Below are 17,024 nucleotides of genomic sequence, written 5' to 3' on the forward strand. Positions count from 1 at the left end.
TACCCGTCCGGGGCTGGAAGAAGTGTCCCTAATCCTCTGCTTTTGTAATTGGAGAGTAGTCCTCATGCCAGAGCAGTGCAGATAATCCCAGCCCTCAGCACTGGAGACAGGACCGCAAGGCCCCCCTCTGAAACTGGGAACGAACGAGAAGAGCCCCCAAGCAGGCTTGTGCCCCGCAGAGCGGCGTGGCTGGGGACAGCTCAACACACAAAAAAACCCCAACCACCAAAACAATAGCCGATAAAAACATTTAGAAATCTGGAGGCTGCTGTGGTACCCACCGACAGCCATGTGACTACAAAGGGCAGGGCAGGGCTGCCGCTCCGGAGTGGGGCAGCAACAGCAGGCTGCCAGCTCCTGCCTCGCGCTTCCGAGCCTTTCTGGATCACCTGGGGTGGCAGCAGGCTTTCTCCCTGTTGTACGTTACGCCAAATACCAATGCATGCCACAGAATAAGGGAGAAGGTCCCTCAGGACAAAGACCCTGTACCCAGCAGCTGTCCCAGAGGATGAAGCAGGCAAGGACCTGGCTCGGCAGGGAACTCCCAAGAGACCCCCCCAGTTAGGACAGGCGCAGAAGCCTCGGGGCACAACCTCACTCACACTGCATGGGACATCACTGGTGCACCACATTCTTGCAGATGCAGCAGGAGACAGGAACTAAAACATCCATCTCTTTATTTCAATGGCAAGAAACAACAACATCCAAACAGTCCAAGTCAGAAAGCAACGGGAACACAGGCTCGTGCCAGGCCCTGGGCCTGCTGGAGCCGGCACCCTCACAGAGTTACAAAAATACAATCCTACAACAGCGTCTAGGAAACACAGACCCAGGTATTGCACAGAACCCCTGCCCTCAGCAGGCAGGGTGACCAACACCCCCTCCGCCTTCGCCAAAATACAAGCCAGGCTTGGAATTGCACAGCAACTCAGCTCACGCGCACACGGAGGGGCCAGGCGGGGAAGGGGACAGTGTGTCTCTCAACTACCTGTACAAAAACTATAAGGGAAGATACAAAACTGGGGAGAAAGAGGGAAGCTGGGGTTGTAAATGCCTCCGGGCCGGGCTGGGCATCCCAGCTGGCGAGGCAGCGGTTTGGACCTCTGAGAAGACGACAGTGCCTTGTCTGTTGGTGGTCTGTGAGCAGTGCTGATGGGAACTTCGGGTGCTGCTGGAGCATCCCAGCTCTGAAGATATCGGGGTGCTGTTGTTAACTGTCAATGCTGCCGCTGGCCCCTGGCCCCCTGCACTGCACCTCAGCTCCCCACCACAGCATGCCCCAGCCTCCAAGGGAAACGTGCCCCCCCCAGCCAAAAAACTTGAAGGGTATTCTGGTTCTTTGTCATCCTCATACCCTTTTTTTGGTGTTGGTATCAGGAGGGATTCAAATGACGCCACCCAGCACTGCCCAGCAGGCGCAGCTGGGTGTGAGGGCAGGTGGGACCATACATGCAGCAGTAGCACCCTCTCCTGGGACCCAAGCTGCAACCTGTTCCATGCCCACCGCCCACCCAAAGGTGCCAAGCAGGTCTGCAAGGCACAAAGCTGTGAGCTCTCCCCCTCTTCTGGCACCTCCTGGTCCCAGACACTGCCAGTTCTGCAAAAGCCTTGCTGAAGGGCTGGCTCGATGCCTCTGCACACACTCAGCATCTGCAGGGGAGACGGGTCATGGTGCCTCGCGCCCCATGGCAAGGTGGCAGGTGAAATGCCATCCCATTGCAACTTGGGGCTGGAAGCCCTAATGCTCCCTAAGCATCCAAATCCCTCTTTCTGCTAAAACTGGAGAGGATGAGCTGGCATCCCATCCAGGGAGCTTGTGTCTGGGCTAGGTGCGCTCCCAAGTTTTCCCTGCAAAGCCCTGTGCCCACTTTGGGGGACAGCAGGAGTCGGACTCAGAGGATGGATGTTGACAGGCTGGGGGGCATGGGAGGAACCCCTGACAGCAGCACTGCCCCCAGCACTGCTCCTCCAGCCCAGTGCAATATCTAGCATCAGCAGGGGGGGTTGAAGCGGGGAGGGCAGCCACATTCAAGTCAGCATCTGGGAAACGTAACAGGCTCCACCGCAGCCACCACCCAGGCCAAGCGCAGCTCTCCGCCACGGCTACGTGCTGCAGCAGGCTCGCGAAGAGATGCCCAGCAGTCACTGGGTGTGCAGGCTGCCCCATCCAGCCCTGCGAGGGAAGGGTGGTGCAAGGGCTCGGTAGCCTTCCTCCTTGCCATCACTGCCCTGGGCCAGGCTGCTGGCTGGCTGAGCACTAGAGCAACCGGGAGGGCAGCGGCTGCCCTGCTTCCAGCTGCACCAGTCCCAGATGCTCCAAGGAAAGCCTGGGTGTGCGAGGAAAGCCTGGGTGTGCGAGGGACTTCTCTTCTGCTGCAGAAAGCCCCCGCAGGGCAACACAGAGACTCAGGGCAGCCCCAAGCTGCTGGGAGGGAGGACGAGGCATTAAGTCATGGTATTTTCCTTGTGGCAAAGTCTGAGGCTCACGGCCTCTGCCCGCACAGCCTGTGCCTCCCACAGCTGTGCCAGACAGGCGAGGAGGGACAGGACGAACCTAGCCAAGCGTCTAAAGGAGGGCACTTCTGGCAGGGGAGGGGCAAGCAACGATATCCCACAAGGATCATCGGTAGGAGCCTATGGAGAGGCAATGGCATCACTCCCGTGCACGAGGGTGACAAGGAGCTTCAGCCTGGCCTGCCCTGGCAGGTCTGCGGGATGGAGCCCATCCAGGGCAGGGAACGTGGTGGCCGAGGGGTGAAGGGAGACACAGACACAAAGAGCCAGGCTTCAAGTCCCAAATACCCACTGTCCTCATAAACAGAGTCCCAGCCCAGCCTGGGGCAGAACTCTGCTGTCTCCATCGCCTCCAGGGACCAGGTTGACATCTAGGGAGGGCTGAGCCAGATTCACAGCTCTGCCAGTTGGCATCGTCCTCTCCTCACCCTGCCCGAGCTGGCTTGGGCTAAGGCACGCCGAGCACTACACAGCCGTCTCCTGGTCCTCCCGCTGGATCATCTGGTAGTGCTGTCGGTTCTCGAGGTAGGCAGCTAAGTCAGGGTCGTTGGCTTTCTCAGCCCGGTGCTTGGGGGTGTCTCCCTGCATACGGGAAGCAAAAGATGTCAGAGTGCTGAGCACTACCTCAACGCTGCCTTGGCACCCAAAGGTGCCCCCAATTCCCCCACCAAAAAGGTGGCTGCAGCTGGGTCCAGCAGAACCCTGAGGCGGGTGGTAGCCAAATGCCCATGTGCTCACCACAGAGTGAAAGCGTGCTCCCGAGGAGCCTGACTGCTGCAGGGCTGGAAGCTGACCCCTGAGGGGCCATCAGCCCCGTGCACCGTCCAGGACCAAGACTGGCCCTGACTGTCACCCCTCGAGAGGAGACAAAGGTTGGTCCCCATGACCTGCTCCTACCTGGTGCTGGGGAGGCAGGCAGGAGAGGGTGAGGAATGAGGGGTATGTCTGGGGAATGCCCGGGAATACCAACCCCCCTTCCCTCGCAGCCTGGCCAGCGCTCCGGGCTCCCGGTGGAGGCTCACATTTCACCAGCTTATTGCAGCCATCTGGACTGTGTCCACTAATGAACTCCCGCACTCCATAAAAAGCAAATCTGTTAACAGCTCCCAGCTCCGTCTCCTCTCCCCCTTCCCTCCCCCTGGCTCCTCGCTCCTCCTCGCCAAGCGCCCGGGCTCTGCCGTGCCGCTCAAAGGCCACAGAAACCTGGCTCTGTGCCGCTGCCATTGAAAACCAGCCCCGGAAGGGATGCCCAGCCTGCCCGGCTGGTCCCCGGGTGCACAGTGGGATGCAGTGGGGTGCGGCGGGGTGCCGGGGCCGCCAGGGCAGCCCACAGCCATTATTTCTCCAGCAGGAACAATGGTCAGACATGCAGAACCTCTGCCGGGCTGGGATGCGGCTGTGGATAAAAGCCCACCCGTGCACAGCTGGAGAGGTGTGACCGCAGAGAAATCCCCTCTTTCACACGCACACCCCACGACCGGGCATGCCCCGCAGGCGTTCCCCAGCACCCACAGAAGTGGGGGGACAGAGACCACTCTGCGCCATGAGGCCGGCTCTCCTCGGGAGCCTCCTCCCCACAGCCCCCGAAAGCAAGCGCTCGTTGAACAAAGTGGAGGGAAAAAACCAGAGGAGGAATTGAGTTTCCTTCCCGTCCCCCCGCAGAAGCCTTGCTGCGAGGCTGCCTGCCCGCAGCCCGAAACCAGAGCTGCCAGGGCCCCCTGCCCGGCTGGGCTCAGGCACGCCAGGCCATAAGGCTGGGGGTCTCCCTCACCGCTGCAGCGTGCACCGTCACCCCGCGCCCAACCCCTGCTACGGGTCTTGATGCTGGAGTTTCTAAGGAGGTGGGTTCCTGCCTGTGCGGGCAGGCTGTGATGGAGGCCCAGGTGAGGTCACCGCAGCGGCGCAGGGGGGTCCCCAGACAGCTACAAACCCGGACACGCGTTTGCACAGGCACGTGCAAGCCCCGTTCCCTGGGGCAGCCGTCGTGCCCGAGCAGGGCTGCCTTTCTTGCTGGCGGGTTGGGGGCTGCTCCCCTCCTTCAGGCAGATGAGGGGGCTGGGGGCAGAGAAAGGCTGTTGCCCCCAAGAGCTGCCCTCTCCCCTTGAGTCTCCAGCCCTGCTCCAGGAGCTGTGCAAGGACCGATAGCCAGGACCAAGGAGGAGCAACGGGGAGCCAGGATTGTCTGTACAGCACCTCCCCGGCAGCTGGCAATGGGACTGAGCACTGTCCGAAGTGGCCACCACGCTCCACCGGCCCCAGCAAGTTTGCACCCCTTGGCTGGGCTCCTACCCTGTGTCCCAAACCCACAGGCTGCACCTTCTTGGCCTGTTCTACACCTCCACCACCACAGCCCATGGCTACAAGCCTCCACCAGGCAGATGTGACCACGTCCTCGCTGCCGCACGCCGGCCCGGGGAGCCTCCCATACCAAAACAGAGCCTCAAGCCCCCTTCCCCGCGTGACCCCTCAGCCAGGGCTGGCACAACTCCCCAGCACCAAGGCACGTCTCAATGAACTCAGTGTGCCAGGGAAAGCGCTGCCACTGCCTCCTCCTGCCCCCCCAGCTTCACCCGCCAGGGAGCTCCCGGTGCCCCCCGCACGGCCGCCCGCAGGGGAGAGGGGGGAGCCCTGCAGCTGGGAGGGAGCTCCAAGCGAGAATGTCCTTGCTCTGACCCCGGCTGGTGGGAAGGGGGAGACAAGGATGAGACATTCCAGCCCCTAGCTTCTAATTTAATAAAACAACAGGGAGAGAGGCGCGGGGAGGAGAGGGATTTAACCCCTCTGCAGCTGGGCTCCGCTGGGCAAGCACGGGTGCTTCTCGTCAGCTCCTCTCTGGCTGGCAAAGACCCCATCCAAAGCACCCCTGCTCCGCTCTCCTGCCAGCCCGCTGGTTGTCCCCCCCCAAAAAGCCCCACTGCTAGCCCCACTGCCAGCCCTCCCGTCGTCACCTGCAGGTCCGTCTTCATGAGCGAAGCCCCAGCCTCCACGATGTAGTGGCAGATAGTGCGCTGGCGTAAGGCTGCAGCCTGGTGCAAGCTGGTTTCACCGCTGGGGAGGAGAAAGCGGGAGATGTGAGGTGTGTGTCCCCCCCGAACAGGGACAAGCAGCACAGGTGGCAGCAAGGGACAGCAATTCCGAGGCAGCGGGAGCTGACCGTGGGTTGTGTGCTTGCGGCCAGGCAGCCCTGGCAGAGGAGGGGGTGCGACTGGGACAGTCAGACTTGGGGACAGTCAGTCCAGAGTGGGCTGGGAACCGTGGCCGGTTAATTAGAATGAGAGCAGCTGATTACGTGCCCAGATGACCGGGCACCTCATAGAAGGTCTGGCCAACAGGTAATGGAAGTCAGTCAGCAACTTACTTCTCCTCCTCCGTGGCGTCGAGGATTTCTGAAGGGGCTGTGGAGAGACAGACAGCGCAGGGCGGGTGAGAGCTGGCTGTGGGGCAGGGACAGACCCACCTGCTCCCCACCCTGCTCCCCACCTTTCCATAGGGGCTGCTGTTTTCATGCTGCCTGCAAAGGTCCTGCCTCCAAAGCGCTCAGGCCAGCAACAGCATCCCAGCCCAGCTGAGCCCAGGGAGGAAGAGTTGTCATGGACTCATTACAGAAAAATATCGAAATCAAAACAAAGCAGCCTGTGTTTCAGTGGGAGCTGCCAAAAACAACAGGTCAGCTGCCCTGGAGGCAGAAGCAGGACACTGAGAAATGTTTCCCAGAGCCGTGCTGATCCCTGCCAGGATGCAGCAGCAGCCACAGGGGCAAGCTGGTACTGGCAGACAGATGCCAGGGAAAGCCTACATGCCAGAAGGACGGTGTAGCAAACCCAGAAGGAAGGGATCTAAGCCCAGGAGCACCCCTTCGGAGCAGAGGGTCAGGCTTTTTCAGCTGCCGGGCTCCTTGGCTGAGGGTGGCACTCTGGCCCCAGCTCACCGTTCTCAATGATGTATTTGACGATGTCTTTGCTCCCTGATTTGACGGCATGGTGAAGGACGGTCTGGCCCGAGGAGTCTCGCACCATCAAGTCTCTTCCAGCCCGGTGCAGCTCTTGGAACTGCAGGATGGCCAGATTGCTCAGGATGAGTTGCGTTTCCCCACTCCAAGCCCCAGGCCCTGGCATCATGTCCCCAGTTTGTGTGGATATTCGGGGCCTTGTGGGGAGCTTTGTCCAGCTCAGCCACACTGCCAAGTCCCTTCCCTCCACGTTCCCCAGGAGAGGAACAGGGCTTCTTGCCAGGAGCCTGCCTGGTTTCCAGCCACCACTCCTGGAGGAAGGCCCTCGACAGGAGCTGCTCCAGGGCAATCACGGAGCGTGGCTGGCAGGGCTTCCCACAGCCCGCGGCGCACGCCAGCCTGCCCGGAGCCACCCCGGGCTGCTCATCGCAGTGGGCAGCGGGAATGCCTACCTTGCTAAAGTTGCCGCTCTTGGCAGCTTCTATCAGGTCATCTGCAAAGAAGGGAGATGGGCTGGGGTCAGAAAACTCCAGTAAGGCTGTTTATCTAATCCCAGAGCCAAGGGCTGGGCACCAGAGGCACGGAACAGTCAGCTGAGGGTCCAGCATGAGCTCACCCAGGTGCTAAAGCCTTGGTTAGGTTGGTTTTACATGGCTCCTCCACCTTCGGGCATGTAAGGAACGAGCCAGGGGTAGGAGGGGAACACCATGTAGCTGGGGGCACAGCCTCAGCCCCAGGGAGAGGCATGTGCAGGGGGAGCAGCCTCTCTGCACGGGCAGGATGACTTGTGATGGGAGCAGATCTCCTGGGCATCAGCCAGCGGCCAGCCGAGACATCTCTCACCCATGACTCACTCACACTTCCAGGCACTGAGCTCTGCTCAAGCTCCAGGAAACTCTTTCCATTTGCTCAGCTCGGTGAGGCCCCTGACCTTGTGTTCCCACCTCCCCGCTTCCCACCAGCCACCTGGCAGAGACAGCCCCCACCTCAGCCCAGGGCGCTGGGCTCCAGGTCGGGGATTAACCCCTCGCCACATCATTTCCCGCACGGAGCAGCCGGGCAGGCGCCTGGCTGGGCTGCTCCACAAATCACCGTCAGGCCTCTGCTGCCCACCCCTGGGGTCACTGCCGGGCTCCCTGCTCCCACCCAGCACATGGGCGGCACGGCTCCTGCCTGCACACCCGGGAAAGGACAAGCCAAAAAATCCCCAAACGTGGTGGGGACCCAAAGCAGAGTGACCCGGGAGGGGATGTGACAGGACTCACCTCTGTGCGGGAGGCAGTGCTCAGGCTCAGCGCTGGAAGGGAAGAAGGAAACGTGTAACTAACCCTGCCAGCCCCAAGCTGCACGTCACCCCAAAGGGCACACAGCAGGGAGAGGGATGGCTGCGGAGAAGCCTGCCCATGGCACTCCTCCAGCAAGCAGGAGAGGCAGGCCGAGGGATTTTGCTGCTCTTTCGGCCATGCCACACCTGCTTCTTCCCTGATCTGTGTTCCTCCCCATCCCCACTCCCATTTCTGCCGCTGCTCCCAGCCCCATCGCTCACCCGTACCCGAGGCTGGCCTCAGCTGTGCTGAAAGACACCCACACTCTTTGCTCCATGGGCCAGGAGCTGGAGCTTGACCCCAGGGCTGAGGCACCTGGTGGTGCCCCACTGCTTCCAGCACCGCTGGCAGAGGAACAGAGAAGACAGGATGGCATCTCACCCCTTGGTCTAACTCAGCGCGGAATTCCTGCTCGCTCCAGGGAGCGCCCCTGGAATCTAGCCCCAGGGATCAATGCTGCGAAGCCAAGCCTGACTCTCCCATTGCTGCCCATCCTTCCTGAGGTCCAGCGTCCCCCTCATTCCAGACTCACCTGGGGGCAGGAGAGGAGGGTGGAGAGGAGGAAGAGGAAGGGAATGCAAAATGGTGCCCAGTGGGTGTGGCAGATGAGTCGACGAGGTCAGGCATGGCAGGAGAGGTGCTCACAGTCTGGGTGACCACTAGCTCTGGGTCCAGCACGTAGAGCTCATCCTGAGAGATCTCTGTCACATAGTTGAGGTGCTCCTGAAAGACACAAGTCAGCCCTCCTCAGAAGCAAGGCGTGCTCCTGCACAGCTCCGTCCCCTCACACCCCACGCCTCGCAGCCCACCCACTCGCTCAGCAGAGCCGTGCCGCCCCAAAAATCCTGCAACCTGTGTGCAAGGGAAGCCTCCGCATCCCCTTGTCCTTTTCAGGCTTCCTATCTCCTGCCAACTTAGCAGATGACCCGTACACCTCACCTCCACATCCTCCTCTCCAGATTATTAGGGAAAGTATTTAATACTGGTTAAGATAACCCCCAGCTGGTGGGTCCCCTAGGCAGCCTTGCTGTGCTGCTATTCCTCACCTGCTCTGCTGCAGGGCCCTGCAGGCAGCTTCCCACCCAAGTCTCTGTGCTCCCACCCATGCTTCCCCCCCTTTTCCATAGGAACCTGGAGGTGCTGGGGCTGGTCCTGGGCCAGGTGTCACACCACCCCTCAGGGGATGCCACAGGGCAGAGCAGCAGTGTAAGACCTGCAGGTCCCCAAGGCTAAAGCCTGCCTCTTGGTCTGCGTCAACGTGGGACGCCCAAACACCTTCCTGGCGGATGCTGAGGGGGATGACGGTGGGGGACGAGGCTGCACTCACCTGTGCGCGGTCTATCCTGTAGAACCGATCGGCCGTTGTGGCTGCAAGACAGGGACAGAATGAGACAGGGTGATTCTTGGCATGAGACAACGGAGACGGCCACTTCCCACCACTGAGTGATGGTGAACTATCCAGTAATTTCGTGAATCGCAAAAACGAACAGCACCCCCCTTCCCTTCAGGACCCTGCTCCTCTCTTTACCCACAAGGCAGCTCCTTACACCTACAGACCACCATGCCCCTGCACAACATGCCTTTGCTTGCCGTCTCCCCCTCAGCAACTCCTGGCAGGGAGCCACAGGGAAGGCACCGACACGCCTAGCTGATGCTGGGGACTTTCTGGGGACTTTCAGGTGCTCCAGCATCAGCCCAAGCAGACCAAGCCCAGGGCTCCACTGTGCACATCTCAGCATTCACTCGCACCGGGTGAGGAACCGCTCTGATTTAACGGGGTGCGCCTCTTGCACAGTGCTGGGAAATGGGGGCACCGGGAGGAGAAGGAGCTCAGCTCAGCTGACCTGACTGAGGAAGGTCCCACGGACCACTACAAGACCACGCCAGAGCTTGTGACTACCAGGCACAGCACAGCGTGCCACCACCAGCTGTAGATCCCAGCCCCTGTCTCCTAGGATGGCAGGAGAGCTTCAAACCAGCCCCCAGCCTGCTGCTGGCAGCAGCCTGTCCGACCGCATCCCCCTGCTCACTCCTCTTCTTCATCCCACAGTGGGAGAGGAACTCCAACACCAGCGGAGCAAGCGGCTGTGCTGGAGCCAGACCCACGCAGCCACCACCCCTGGGGGAGCAGGGAAGGGCTGGGGACTTAGAGCATCACAAGGGCCAGCAGGACAGATACAAACACAGTGCCAGGACAATCAGGTTCCCACGCAAGGTGGCATTTCCCCCGTGTCCTGCCAGGCTGCTGGTGCCTGCCCTTGCTGCAGTGGGACCCTTGGGGACCCAGGGAATTCTCTCCGCAAACAGAGTGGGGACAGGCCAGAGCAGATGAGAGGAGTGAAAGAGCCGCGTTGATCCTGTCCTGGCTGGAGATTTACAGCCAGGGAGCTGCTGCTGAAGGTCTGTAACTCAGCCACTCGAATGAGCCTGTGCTGTCTTGAATGGAGCTCTGGCCTTTTTCCCGACACATCTTCCTGAGCCCAGAACCTGCTGCTGGGAGGGTGGCAGGGGGAGGAAAGCGGTGCTGGTACAGCAGTCCTGGCACAGACACCTGGCAGCAGCACCAGTGCAGGGCTGGAACCCCGAAGGGAGACGTTGCATCCTCTCCGCCTAGCACCGGGCTTCCCAGGCTCACACCCACGGCTGCGCTCTACGGGAACAAGTCAAGGAGACGAAGCGCCACCAGCAATCACTTCTCTCGGCCAACTTCCAGGTATAGAGGCAGAGCTCCGGAGCCTTATGGTCAACAAAAGCGAAGGGGGAGGAGAAAGCTACTTTCAGCAGAACCAGGACAAGGGAAGAAGCAGCATGGGGAGCCCAGCGGGGATGCTGCTCCCCACAGGGATGCTGCTCCCCACAGGGATGCTGCTCCCCACAGGGATGCTGATGCTGAGCCTGGCTGCCAGGTGCTGGAGCAGGGGGCCCCTGCCTGCACGACACAGGAGAGTGGCCCTGGCAGTCCCACCAAGCTGCCTTCAGCTCTGGGCAGGAGACCAGCAGATGCACCTCACCCCACCGGTGGTCAGCAGGCAGAGACAGCCTGGGGCAAAGCACTGCTGCACCGGGCGCGAAGACCCCAGCGGCCCAGGGTCCCAGCCTCACGTGGCTCTCAGTGGCTTGTCACCAAGGGGCTCTCCCCTCACCCCCCGAATTCATAGAATCATTGAGGTTGGAAAAGATCTTTAAGATCATGGAGTCCAACCATACACCTAACGCTGCCCAGCCCACCCCTAACCCATGTCCCCAAGTGCCACATCTGCGCGGTTTCTGAACACCTCCAGGGATGGCGAGGCCACCATGTCCCTGGGCAGCCTGTCAGTGCCTGACCACCCTGTCCATGAAGGAATTGTTCCCGGTACCCCACCTGAACCTCCCCTGGGGCAGCTGGAGGCCGTGTCCCCTTGTTCCCTGGGAGCAGAGACTGACCCCCCCTGCCCACAGCCCCCTTCACCCTTCCATGACCCCACGCTGGCTGGGCCTGATCCCAGGCTGTCCCACACGTGCAGTGTGATGGCATCAGGACGAGCTGCTCCACAACCTTCCCAGCACCGAGGCCAGGCTGACAGGGCTGCAGTGCCCCGGATCCTCCTTCCAGCCCTTCCCGTAGATGGGCACCACGCTGGCTAACCCCCAGTCTGCTGGGAGCTCCCCAGTTGGCCAGGGCTCCGATAAATGGTGGGAAGTGGCTCGGAGAGCGCTGCCACCAGCTCCCTCAGTACCCTCGGGTGGGTCCCATCCTGCCCCAGAGACCAGCGTGTGTCTCAGCGGTGTGGCAGGTCTCTGGCCATTTCCCCTCAGATTACAGGGGCTTCATTCTGCTCCCCGTCCCTGCCTTCCAGCGCAGGGGGCTGGGTACCCCGGGAACAGCTGCTGTTACTATTAAAGACTGAGGTGAAGAAGGCATCAGGTACCTCGGCCTTTTCCTCATCCTTTGTCACTGTGTTTCCCCCCACATGCAACAAAGGATGGAGATTCTCCTTAACCCTCCTTTTGTTGCCAACGTTTCATAGAACCATTTTTAACTGTCTTTTACGGCAGCAGCCAGATTAAGTTCTAGCTGGGGTTTGGCTCTTCTAATTTTCTCCCTGCATAACCTCATGACATCCTTGTAGTCCTCCTGAGGTGCCTGCCCCTTCTTCCGAAGGTCAGAAACTCTCCTTTTTTCCCTGAGCTCCAGCCAAAGATCTCCGTTCAGCCAAGCCAGTCTTCTTCCCCGCCAGCTTGCCTTCCCACACATGGGGACAGCCTGCTCCTGTGCCTTTAACATCTTCTTGAAGGATGTCCAGCCTTCCTGGAGCCCTCGGCCCTTCACGCCTGCATCCCAAGGGCTCCTAAGCAGGCCAAAGTCTGTACTTCCAGAAGTCCAAGATAGCGGTTCTGCTGACCTTCCTCCTCACTCCTCCAAGAATTGAAAACTATCATTTCATGGTCACTAATGCCCCAGACGGCCTCCAACCATCACATCACCCACCAGTCCTTCTCTGTTCACAACAATGGGTCCAGCGGGTGCCTCCTCTCGCTGGCTCCCCCACCAGCTGTGTCAGGAAGGTCTCTTCCACCCACTCCAGGAACCTCCGAGCCCGTTTCCTCTCTGCTGTATTGTATTTCCAACAGACATCTGGGAAGTTGAAGTCCCCCAAGAGAACAAGGGCTAGCGATCGTGAGACTTCTCCCAGCCACTTGCAGCGTATTTCATCTGCCTCTTCACCCTGGCTGGGTGGTCTGTAACAGACTCCCACCAGGATATCTGCCTTGTTGGCCATCCCCCTGACTCTTACCCATAAACACTCATCCCTACCGTCACCATCATTCAGCTCTAGGCAGTCAAGACGCTCCCTAACACACAGGGCTACCCCACCGCCTCTCCTTCCTTGCCTACCCCTTCTGTAGGGTTTGTAGCCATCCATTGCAGCACTCCACTTGTGCATGCGAACCCACCATGTTTCCGTGATGGCAACTACGTCCTAGTTTTCCTGCTGCACATTGGGTTCCAGCTCCTCCTGTGTGCTGCCCACGTTGAGGGCGCTGGCGTAGATGCACTTCATTTGGGCTATTGACCCCACCACCTTTCTGGGGGGAGAAGCCCTAGTTCCTACGTGACCATTCTCAGGTGCTTCCATGGTTTCCAATACATCGATAACCCTTGTGCTTTTGCTGCTGCATGGATCTCCATCCCATGCCTCCACTGAGACAGCAGACCGAAGCACCTCGCTAGCCATCAGACACAGCCAGCACTCCCAGGGGAAGATGATACTCACAGTCCAGGAAGCACCACTTGGGTGACAGCTTCTGGGACGACAGTGTCTTTGGTTTGGCTCCATCTCCCTCCTGTATTTAAAAAAAAAAAAAAAAAAAGAGGATTCAGTTGTGTCTCTTGGCCTCCCCATCTCTCCCCAGAGCATCCCCCCTGCTTTGGGAGGTCCTTGCAGACACGGAGGACCCCGGGCACTTGGATGGAAAGGAGAACTTGAACACAGGCACAGCACACAGCGATGGGGAGCAGTCTGGGACAGGCTGGAGCCGACACACACCAGCTCACTCGAGAGGGGTGCCATGAGATGAGCCCACGAGACCACCACGGTGGACACACAGATGGGCCCGGGGGATGGAGCGAGGCCATACACACCTGGAAGAGCAGGCGCTCTAAAGCAGAGGGCTGCATAGGGAAATCCTGCAGAAAGGCAAGGTGTGCCATTACAGCCCTTATCCGGGCAGCCCCCCAGCCCCTCTCTCTCGCCACCAGAGTTGCTTAATGTGCTGCCACATCTGGCTTTACGCGCTGCCTGGCCAAGGTCCCTGCTTTGAGGCCAGAGCACAGCGGTTGCCCAAGGGGAGAGAAGAGGTAAACTGCAGGGTGACCGAGGAACACCAGCTCAATGCACAGCTTGAGAGGCGCAGGAGGATGCAGAGGCATCAGTCTACCAGGCTGACACCGCAGGGAAGTGTTACCCTCCGAGCCTGGGAGCTGCTAGCCACGTGCCTGCCTGCGTGTCTTCCCCAGTGCCTGGGCACAATGCAGGCAAGGGACAGGCATGCAGAGCAGGCAGAGTAAGGAGCAGATGTCAGCCTGGGCACGCAGCTCTGCAACTCAGCCCTGCAGGACCCCGTGCACACGCTGGATGGGATTCCCTCGGGCACAAGAGCCAGCTACCCGGGGACGGAGCACGGTCCCTTCAGTCTCCTGGGAGCAAACCAGACTGAGCAGCGCGGCACCAGGAGGAGTGCTGCAGGCTCAGAAGGCATGGCTCACCAGGAACAAGGGTTACAACAGCCCGTGTCCGGGTCATGGACACGCACTAGCACATTGGCAGCAGCACAATAGTTAGTACTTGCAAATTAAAGGAGTTGGAGGGGGGGCAACTCTAGCCCAGGCACCTGGGGAGGGCAGAGCTGTGCTAGGAAACACGGAGCCCGCACAGGGTTGAAGGAACACAGCACAGCAAGCAAAGGGACAGACAAAAGGCCCTTTTGTGGGGGTGACAGGTCCCCACAGGCTTTTTCAACTTTCCCCTAATTTTTCTGGGTCGTTGACACCTGGAGAACAAGGTCTGAAGTGCAATGCTGAGAAAGAAGCTGCCAGAGAGCAGGGAGCAACAAGCCACCCAGCACGGGATCCTGCCTCCACCACATGGTGAAGGCAAACCATGACCCGCTACCAGAAGCGGGGTGTGCGGTGACGTGTGCAGTTCAAGGAGGCTCAGAAATGCCCCCCCTGAGCCCCCTCCATCCTCAGCATCCAGGCGTGACCGCTTCCCACGCAGAGGCTCACCTCCTGCAGCCTCTCGATTTGGGTCCGGCACAACTCCAGATCGCTGTCTCCTGGAACCACGATGATCCCCAGCGGCACAGCTGCACGACAGGGCACAGACAGAGCTGAGGGAGCAAGCCCGTGCCCCATCCCCAACACCTCACACAGCTTAGCCCAGGACGCTGCCAGACGCGGGGACGGTGGCTCCCACCCCTTGCTCACGCAGCTGGTCACTCACAGGCTTCCTTGAGCTTTTCCTTGTCGTAGTGCAGCGCCTCGTAGTCACGCATGCTGATTCGGCTCACCCGGATCCGCAGCCGCTCGGGCACCGGCTGCTGGCTGCGGCGGGGGGAAGAAAAGGGACGGGATCAGAAAATGCCAGCCCCCTTTCTCCTTATCCCACTCACCCCTCCAAAACAGGCAAGAAGACACAGTCTTCTGCACAGACTGGGCTGGGGAGCCGGGCACCAGCAGCTTCTCCAGCATCAGGGTCCGGTCGTACTTCTGTGACCCAATCCCTTCCCAGGCCCTCCTTGAGAGAGGATCAAAATGCCCGTGGGAATGATGCATCAGTCCTGTCCCTTCCCCCTCCACCCCTCCTGCCTTGAAGAGGAGGTGGCAGATTGATCTGAGGAACCTACTCATTGAGCAGAGGCATGGAGTTGCGCCGTTTGGTCTTCTGCACCATGTTGGCTTGGTTGCGCAGGGAGATGTGGATGCAGGAAGGCGCCAGCTTGCAGGGCTCTCCATCTACCTGCATGGGGATGGCCTTGGACGTGGTGAGAACCACCTGCCGGCACTGACACAGCCGCTCCCCATGGCCACCGACCTGCAAGGCAGCCTGTGGAAGGGTCCAGGGTGAGAGCAGAGCATGGACTGAGAGAGAGGTGGATGGGGGGAGCACCCATGCTCAGACAGACCCTGTAACCCAACCAAATTCTGAAGGTCTTGGGCCTCATCTCAGTGGGAATTGATCCACAGAGACTAGGGCATGACAGCACCTCAGCTAAATCTTGGAGAGCCGACGCTGTCACACAGGCCAGCACTGCAGCTCCTCAGGAAAGGATCTGTGGAACTGCTGGGCTGGCTGGAGCCCGGTCACTGGGACCGGTCGCTCCCTCAGCTGCTAGCTACAACCAGCAACAGCACCCACTTCATTTAGGGCAGCAGAGCTGGGGATGGGTCTATGTGTCTAACGGCTGAGGGAACGGGGGATGTTTAGCCTGGAGAAAACAAGGCTCAGGGGGGACCTCCTCACCCTCTATGACTACCTGAAAGGAGGCTGCAGCAAGGTGGGGGTCGGTCTCTTCTCCCAGGTAACAAGCAACAGGACAAGAGGAAACGGCCTCAAGTTGCAAGAGGGCAGCTTTAGATTTCATATGAGGAACGATTTCTTCACTGAGAGGGTGGTCAAGCATTGCAACAGGCTGCCCAGGGAGGTGGTGGAACCACCATCCCTTGGAAGCGTTCAAAAAACACGTGGTGCTTAGGGACATGGGTTAGGGGTGGGCTTGGCAGGCCTGGGTTAGCTGTTGGACTCAATGGTCTTAAAGGTCTTTTCCATCCTAAATGATTCTACGGTTCTATGACTCACCAGGGATGTCATGGTGAAGCCGATAACTTCAATGCAGCCATCATCATGGCGCTGCGGCTCGAAGTCGTGGTGCTCCCCGGGGTTGCCCCAGGGCATGGTGCCCGCACAGTACCTGTGAGGGGATGGTGCATGATGCATGGACAGGCACCCCAAACCCCGGCAGGAATCTGTGGCCATGGGGGTGAGGTGCCCAGCACGCAAGGGCAGGTCCTGGAGCTGCTCACCTGGGGATATTCAGAAAGACCAGACACTGGGGCTTCAGGTCCTGGATCTTGGAGGTCAGGTCTGTCCCATCACACTGGAGACAACACAGGGGCATTCAGGCTGCTGTAAGGGGGGGCCTGGCCCACCCTACCTGCTTGGCCTCCCCCCTCTGCTCCCTACAGCAACTGTCCTCCAAGGCAGGGGAAGCCGATGCTCCCGGGAACACATCCTCTCCCCACCCTGAGAGACTCAGTGTGCCAAGGGACTGCTCCTCCTGCCTCCCCAGCTCACCCCCCTCCCCGGCCCACGGCACCCCTGCACACTCACAACCAGCTTGACGTGCTTTGCCAAGTCTTTGGAGCTGCCAGTGAGGAAGTCAGAGAAGGCCGTCTGCCAAGGAAAGAGACCGTGTTAGTGCCCAGATGCTCACCAACGCGAGCAGCCAGGGAGCCTGCCACCGACCTTCGGACCTCAGCTGCTGCAAGCAGCAAATCCTCGCCCGCTGCCAGAAGCCCTCTCCATTCCTGCCCCATTCCGCTTGCTGTGGTGCCTACCAAAATCTTGGGGCACCTTCAGTAACACGTCCCAGTATTCCCTTGCCAGCCCGGTCCTGGCTTTCGGGAAGAGCCGGCAAGGTGGGTCTCCTCCTGCGAGAGGCTCAAGTCATGAGGGACAAATTCAGCCTCAAGC

The 17,024-nt window shown here is 60.1% G+C and overlaps 1 protein-coding gene across 3 annotated transcripts in view; it reads right to left on the minus strand.

Moving 5' to 3' along the window:
* Window positions 1–660: 660 nt before the first annotated feature.
* Window positions 661–17,024, minus strand: part of DGKZ (diacylglycerol kinase zeta) — a 46,504-nt gene continuing 30,140 nt past the window's right edge. For 2 of the 3 annotated variants that reach the window (XM_040601472.1, XM_040601471.1), the window contains exons 17-31: window positions 16,662–16,724; window positions 16,355–16,428; window positions 16,131–16,242; window positions 15,178–15,377; window positions 14,775–14,875; window positions 14,558–14,637; window positions 13,047–13,116; window positions 9,116–9,156; window positions 8,321–8,511; window positions 7,729–7,760; window positions 6,916–6,956; window positions 6,443–6,563; window positions 5,873–5,909; window positions 5,463–5,562; window positions 661–3,096 (exon numbers count right to left, since the gene is read on the minus strand). In XM_040601472.1, the coding sequence (XP_040457406.1) occupies window positions 2,980–3,096; window positions 5,463–5,562; window positions 5,873–5,909; window positions 6,443–6,563; window positions 6,916–6,956; window positions 7,729–7,760; window positions 8,321–8,511; window positions 9,116–9,156; window positions 13,047–13,116; window positions 14,558–14,637; window positions 14,775–14,875; window positions 15,178–15,377; window positions 16,131–16,242; window positions 16,355–16,428; window positions 16,662–16,724 (1,380 nt within the window). In that variant the 3' untranslated portion in view covers window positions 661–2,979. Of the gene's footprint in view, window positions 3,097–5,462; window positions 5,563–5,872; window positions 5,910–6,442; window positions 6,564–6,915; window positions 6,957–7,728; window positions 7,761–8,320; window positions 8,512–9,115; window positions 9,157–13,046; window positions 13,117–13,414; window positions 13,460–14,557; window positions 14,638–14,774; window positions 14,876–15,177; window positions 15,378–16,130; window positions 16,243–16,354; window positions 16,429–16,661; window positions 16,725–17,024 lie in introns of all 3 variants that reach the window. The other variant, XM_040601469.1, reaches the window with a different exon arrangement.

The sequence above is a fragment of the Falco naumanni genome, chromosome 7 (genome assembly GCF_017639655.2).
Source record: "Falco naumanni isolate bFalNau1 chromosome 7, bFalNau1.pat, whole genome shotgun sequence".
Classification (NCBI taxonomy): domain Eukaryota; kingdom Metazoa; phylum Chordata; class Aves; order Falconiformes; family Falconidae; genus Falco; species Falco naumanni.